The sequence below is a fragment of the Pipistrellus hanaki genome, assembly GCF_964339955.1.
Source record: "Pipistrellus hanaki genome assembly, chromosome: 2".
In the NCBI taxonomy this organism is placed as follows: domain Eukaryota; kingdom Metazoa; phylum Chordata; class Mammalia; order Chiroptera; family Vespertilionidae; genus Pipistrellus; species Pipistrellus hanaki.
The window spans coordinates 191993527-191999847 of NC_140504.1; the positions used below are offsets into that span (position 1 = coordinate 191993527).

Sequence of the window (6321 nt, forward strand, 5' to 3'; positions counted from 1 at the left end):
CTCCAGGAGGGCAGGGACTTCTTGCTCCCTGATGTATTCCCAGCAGCTAGACCAGGCTGAGCACATAGTAGGTGCACAGTAATTATTGTTGAATGAATAGGCTGAATCGATCAATAAATGACTGGGAGAGACCGGCAAGTGTGACTGAGTGGTTGAGTGTCGACCTATGAACCAGGAGGTCCCAGGCCCATTCCAGGTTGTTGTGGGCTCGATCCCCAGTGTGGGGTGTGGCAGGAGGCAGCCGATCAATGATTCTGTCATCATTGATGTTTCTATCTCTCTCTCCCTCTCCCTTCATCTCCGAAATAAATAAAAATCTATTAGAGACAGAGAGAGAGAAAGAACTGCCTGGAAGGTACAATCACAGGGGACAGTGGCTTCTGACTCATTTTTAAGACCTTGAGCAAGTCCTTTCAGCTCCCTGAGCTGCTTTCCCCCCCCCCCCCCTCGCTGTGAAGGCAGAGGTGTTAACTCATCTCGAGGCCCTGCAGAGCAGAATTAATACAGTAGTAGTAATAATAATAATAATTAATAAGCACTGCTGTGGACAGTGCTCAGTATTGTAAGGAATCCTAGGAGGTAATAGTATTTCACCTCCCCTCTGTAGAAGAGGGAACGGCACGGAGAGGCAGTGATTTGATTACTTTCAGAGGAAAAAAACGGGGCTCCCACTCCGCAGCGAAGATCCAGTCCCTGAGCCGCGTTACCTCTGACGTAGGAGAGACCAGCCCTCCAGCCCCGCCCGAATCAGGCAAGCCAACTCCGCCCCCCGCGTCGTCATGGCAACACTCCGCACATGCGCCTCTGACAGCGGACTCGGCGGGTGGCTCTCCAAGCCCAGAGGCTTGCAGGCCCCGCGGAGGCAGGCCGGGCGGCGGAGCGGGAGCAGGAGCGTGGGAAGGACTCTTAAAGGGACACGGGGGACTGCAGATGGTGAGGGCGGGGATCGGTACGGAGGAGGCAGAGGAGAAGCAGGGCTGTGTGAGCCCTCCGGGAGGTGACCAGGGAGAGGGGAGCTGTGTAAATGCCCTCGGAGCAATAGGGGGATGGCTACCCCTCAGGGAGGAATACGGGGTGGAAGGGACTATGGAATTACACTTTCTGGGTAATGAGAGGGAGAGGGGATGAGTAACCCCCCAGGACAGTGAAAGGGAGCGGAGACTGGAAAACTGCTAATGGGGTAATGAGGATGATGGGGCCCCATGCCGCTCCACCACCCGAGGAGGGAGCCAGGTGGCAGGTTCAGAGGGCTCACAGGTCCAGCTTGGGACAGCTACCCCCTCCCCCTGCCCTCAGCTTTCTGCCATCGCCCACCCCGTCCCGGTGCCCAGCCATGGCCAAACCACCCGCCCCTGGCTCAGTGATTGTCCCCGACTGGCACGAGAGCGCCGAGGGCAAGGAGTGCCTGACCTGCATCCTGCGCAGGAACCGCCGCCGGGTGTTTGGTAAGTAACCCCTCCCCCTCTCCGTGTGTCGTCGGCCCCCCTCTCCCCCCCGCCACACACAGCCTGTCACTTGCCATTCCTTAGGGAGAACAGTGTCCCCTGTCCCTGGAAGAGGGGGTGGGCGTGGGGTGGGGGCGCAGAGAAGCAGGGCAGTGAGGGCCTTTGGCACTGCATTCCTCAGCTTTGGGGCCTCTGGTCTACCCCTGGGGCCCTCACCCCGAAATCGCCTTAGAGCTAATTCCATCATCAGAGCCAGGATCATGGAAACTGGCGAAACCCCGCCAGAAACTACTGTCACCAGAGAGGCTGTTGATTGAGCCCTCACCCCGTGCCAGGTCCTCTGCTGGGCACTTGACACAGCAGACTCGGGTTTCACCTTCTCCACAGCCCATCTCTCAGACTTGTTAAGACTAGCGGGGAGACACAGGCCTCTTTCATCCCGCTGTCTGCAGGATAAGACACTCCTGTTCCCCAGGGTGACGCCAGCTCCCCAGGCGGGCCGGGCTGGCAGGCCAGCCGAAGGGCCTGGCACCGGCTGTGAGAGGCCAGCTCTGACCGGAGAGACGAAGCCCCAGAAAGCTTCAAACCAGAGGATGAGAGGGCACCCCACACGGCGGACTCTGAGGGCCTATGCCTATAGCTGTAGCATCATTTTAGACGTTTTTTTATTTTGCAAGTTTTAAATTAAAAGCATTCAGAGCCCTGACTGATGTGGCTCCATGGATTGGAGCGTCATCCCACACACCAGAAAGTGGTGGGTTCGATTCCCGGTCAGGGCACATTCCCAGGTGGTGGGTTTGATCCCCAGTCAAGGTGTGCACAGGAGGCAACTGATCGATGCCTCTCACATCCACGTTTCTCTCTTTCTCTCTTCCTTCCGCTCTCTAAAGTCAATTTAAAAAATTATATAAAGATCTTGATATGTTAACTGCAAGGAGTTTATTTACAGTAACGGAGAATGCTTTTGCTGATATTTCTCTACTGAGGAAAGAATTATGAAACACCTTGCTTTTCCATGTGAGAAATTTAGGGCATGTGATCATGATATCAATACAAACCATCTCCAGCGTCAAAAGTAAAAAAAATGATTTGCTTTTGTTTGGAGTGGGCTTGGCCCAGCTCATAGAGCAGAGTGTTCTCAGGAGAGCTTAGCCAGGTGCGCTGCCTGTGTCCCAGGCCTCGGGAATGGGAATGGAGAACCCCAGGTGTTGGCACTGAAAAAGCCCTTCGAGGGGAAGGGTCTGATGGGGCAAGACGCTGGCTGGGTCAACCTGACCCCAACCTGACCCCTTCTTGCCCAGGGCTGCTCGAGCGACCAGCGCCGCCCCCCACCATGGCCATTGACACGGCCAGCTACAAGATCTTCGTGTCCGGGAAGAGTGGTGTGGGCAAGACGGCGCTGGTGGCCAAGCTCGCCGGCCTGGAGGTGCCCGTGGCACACCATGAGACCACTGGTGAGTCCGTCCCTGGAGGCCTGGCCTGGGGGGGAGAAAAGACCGCCCCTGGACCACACGGTCTGGGGTTTGAAGCAGCCCCTCTGTGTGTTCCGCAGCCATGGGCAGTCACGTCCCTCTCTGAGCTACACTGGCTCCTCTGTCCAACAGGGATAATGGGACCGATCCCACTTAATGGGGCTGTTGGGAGGGTGGTCCTAGAGACAGTGGTGGGGACACGCCTGGTGTTGAGCTGGCGGAAGGTAAGTGCTCAGAGAACACGAAGCTTTTCTTGTTTCCTTCCATTGGATGCTGATTGGCCATCACATCCCAGCATCCTCCAGTGTCCTGGGCCTTTGGGTCCCCTTGTACGTATGAGTGAAGCGTGGTCGTCATGGTCGGGTCTCGGGCTCTATCTGCCTGGTAGACGGGAGGCTCCTCTAGGGCAGGTCGGTTTCCCTCAGACGGAATTCTCCAGGTCGGGGACTATGCTTTCCCTATCAGACTTGGACCCTCGAAGGCGGGGACGTGTTCTTCCAGTTCCTTCCTGGCCCCCTCCCCCCCACCTCTCTCTGCCTCGGCCACTCCCACGCTAAGCGGCTGCCCCGGCCTCGCCAGGCATCCAGACCACCGTGGTGTTCTGGCCGGCCAAGCTGCAGGTCAGCGAGCGTGTCGTCATGTTCCGCTTCGAGTTCTGGGACTGCGGGGAGTCTGCGCTCAGGAAGTTTGACCACATGCTGCCGGTGAGCAGGCCGGTGGGCCTGGGTGGGTCCCGGGGCGGGAGGGAGGGGAGGTTGGTTGTCTGAGGTGGGCCTCTGAGCCCAGGCCTCTGAGCTCGGCCCACTTGGTTTGCAGGAGCCAGGATTGGGCTTGAATGGGCTGAGGGTGCTGCCCCTGCTGGGAGAGCTCTGAACTGGTGCTGGGGACTGGATCCCAGCCGCCCTGGGACCAGCCACTCGCCACTCGGGCCTCCGTTTCCCAGATGTGAAAGGAGGGGTTGTGCTGAGACCTCTCAGGGTCCTGCAGCCTCGAGTGAGCCTCTCCCTCCCCAGGCCTGCCAGGAAAAGACCGACGCTTTCCTCTTCCTCTTCTCTTTCACCGACCGAGCCTCTTTCGAAGACCTCCCTGGACAGCTGACCCGCGTAGCCGGCGAGGCCCCTGGTGTCGTCAGGATGGTCGTTGGCTCCAAGTATCCTTTGGGAGGCCCCTGGGACTGCCAGAGGCCACACGTGGCAAGACATGCAGCCGACCTCTGTTCCGCTGCGGGCCCAGCCCCACAGGCTTTATCTGAAAGGCTGCAGCAGGGTCTCCCTCAGACCCCGGGCGTGGGCTCCAGGGAGGAAGAAGAGGCTGAGTGCGATGGGATGGTCAGCAGCGTGGCCCGGCCAGGCTCCTTAGCCCTCCTCCAGGTTTGACCAGTACATGCACACGGACGTGCCCGAGCGTGACCTCACAGCCTTCCGGCAGGCCTGGGAACTGCCCCTCCTGCGGGTGAAGAGTGTGCCTGGGCGGCGGCTGGCCGATGGGCGCACGCTGGATGGGCGGGCTGGGCTGGCTGACATTGCCCATGTGCTCAATGCCCTGGCGGAGCAGCTGTGGCACCAGGACCAGGTGGCAGCTGGCCTGATTCCCAGCCCTACAGAGAATGCCCCCGGCTGACATGAGTGGGCACCTGTGGTCCTGACTCCGGACTCTCAGGTGGCCCAGAGCAGGGGATGGGACCCAGGACCTAGGGCTTGGTCAGGAAGCTTGGTCTCATCATGAGGACTGGGCAGGGAGGACGGTGGCCTGTTAAAGACTCTGCCCCAGAAGCACTTTCCTTACAGAATTCATAGCATGAGGTGTGGGCACAAAGCTTTGTGGGGCAGTGGTTTGAGGTCCTCTGGCCTTCTCCCTTGGCCCTGGGGGCCCAGGCTCTGGAAACTGAAGAACTGCATGGGCAGGACCCCAGGACTCCAGCATCTCCCCAACCTCCTGCTGTCCCTCCCCTTCTGCAGCACATAGAGAAGATGACTGGGGAGAGAGGGGGTCTCAGCTGGGCCCTGGACCTCAAGTGACTTCAATCAAGACCCCGTATTACAGAGTGGGGCAAAAGTAGGTTTACAGTTGTTTGTATGGAAAATAAGACCATGAACTTGTTCATTTTTTTAAAAAGAATTTGTCTCTTTTATATATATATATATATATATATATATATATATATATATATATATATATATAAAAGCCTAAACAACCATTACAACCAATTGACTGAATGACCAGTTGACCAGTCGCTATGACATGTACTGATCACCAGGGAGCAGACACTCAATGCAGGAGCTTCTCCTGGTGGTCAGAGTGCTCCCACAGCCAACCTTCTGCGGTTGGCCAACCTCCCATGGTTTCTACCCCCAGCCGGCCCAGATCATCCCTAATCAGGACTGAGTGAGAGGACTCTGATCAGCCCCAATCATCAGTCAGGCTGAGGGACCCCACCTGTGCACGAATTTGTGCACTGGGCCTCTACCAATTAACAAATAGTAATACAAAAAGAATAAACTCTGTGTTTCACATACTCACAACTGTATACATTTTATCCCACCCTGTAGTTGAGGTAATACCATTGGCTGTATCAGAAAACCCTAAAGTCTCAGTGGCTTACCTCTAGAAGTTTTTCTCTTAGGTCTCACCTCAGGTGGAGATGAAGGTGGCTTTGGGGTCTTGACTCCGTGCATTCACTCCGAGACCCAGGCTCTGAGGTCTTCAACACGTGGCTTTCCAGTGTGCCCTGGGGCATCACCATCCGTGAGCAGACCAGTGAGTGCAAGTGAGAGGTCACCCAGGAGGTTTCTGTGGACCTGGCCTAGGGCCGTGTGCCTCATTTCTGTCCACATTCTTTGGCCAACCCCTAGTCACATGCTCACAGGGAGTTGCAGGGGAGGCTGGGAAATGTCCTCCTGGGTGTCCAGGAGGTGAGCCCCCCACGCTGCAGTGCCTTTCTTAATCGTGAAGCTGTCAGACTAGGCTTTGGACAGGGGCCCTGCCAGTCTGGGGGAATCAGAAAGCATCATGGACCAGGCGGAGTCAGGGAGTGAGTTGGCCTGTGGGCAGCTCTGCCCTGTGGGAAGCGAACAAGGACGGGAGCAGGAAAATGAGTGAACTTGTTCATTTTTTTTTTTTTTTTTTTTTGAGTATTTGTCTCTTTTTAAAAACATTTATTTATTTTTAGAAAGAGAGAGGAAGGGAAAGGGGGTGTGGAGAGAGAGAGAGAGAGAGAGAGAGAGAGAGAGAGAGAGAGAGAGAGAGAAATATCCATGTGAGAGCAAAAAATCGATTGGCTGCCTCCTGCATACCCCCTACCGGGGATTGAGCCCACAACCTAGGTATGTGCCCTTCTGGGAATTGAACCAGCAACCTTTCTGAACATGGGACGATGCCAGGGCTGAACATGCCCATTTCTGTAT

General features: G+C 56.4%; 1 protein-coding gene across 1 annotated transcript; it reads left to right on the forward strand.

Annotated features, from left to right (window-relative positions):
- The first annotated feature begins 801 nt into the window (after positions 1 to 801).
- CPLANE2 (ciliogenesis and planar polarity effector complex subunit 2) lies at positions 802 to 5101 on the forward strand. Its single transcript, XM_084875383.1, has 6 exons — positions 802 to 933; positions 1297 to 1445; positions 2747 to 2899; positions 3497 to 3621; positions 3931 to 4067; positions 4288 to 5101. Exons 2-6 carry the CDS (start codon positions 1334 to 1336, stop codon positions 4535 to 4537), a joined length of 777 nt encoding a protein of 258 aa, XP_084731509.1. The 5' UTR covers positions 802 to 933; positions 1297 to 1333; the 3' UTR covers positions 4538 to 5101.
- Positions 5102 to 6321: the final 1220 nt, after the last annotated feature.

Excerpts from the sequence above, each read along its gene's own strand:
- CPLANE2 (XM_084875383.1), top strand. The coding sequence starts at position 1,334 with ATGGCCAAACCACCCGCCCCTGGCTCAGTGATTGTCCCCGACTGGCAC. Across the intron at positions 3,622-3,930 it reads AGTTTGACCACATGCTGCCG|GCCTGCCAGGAAAAGACCGA; the intron begins GTGAGCAGGCCG and ends CTCCCTCCCCAG. Across the intron at positions 4,068-4,287 it reads AGGATGGTCGTTGGCTCCAA|GTTTGACCAGTACATGCACA; the intron begins GTATCCTTTGGG and ends GCCCTCCTCCAG.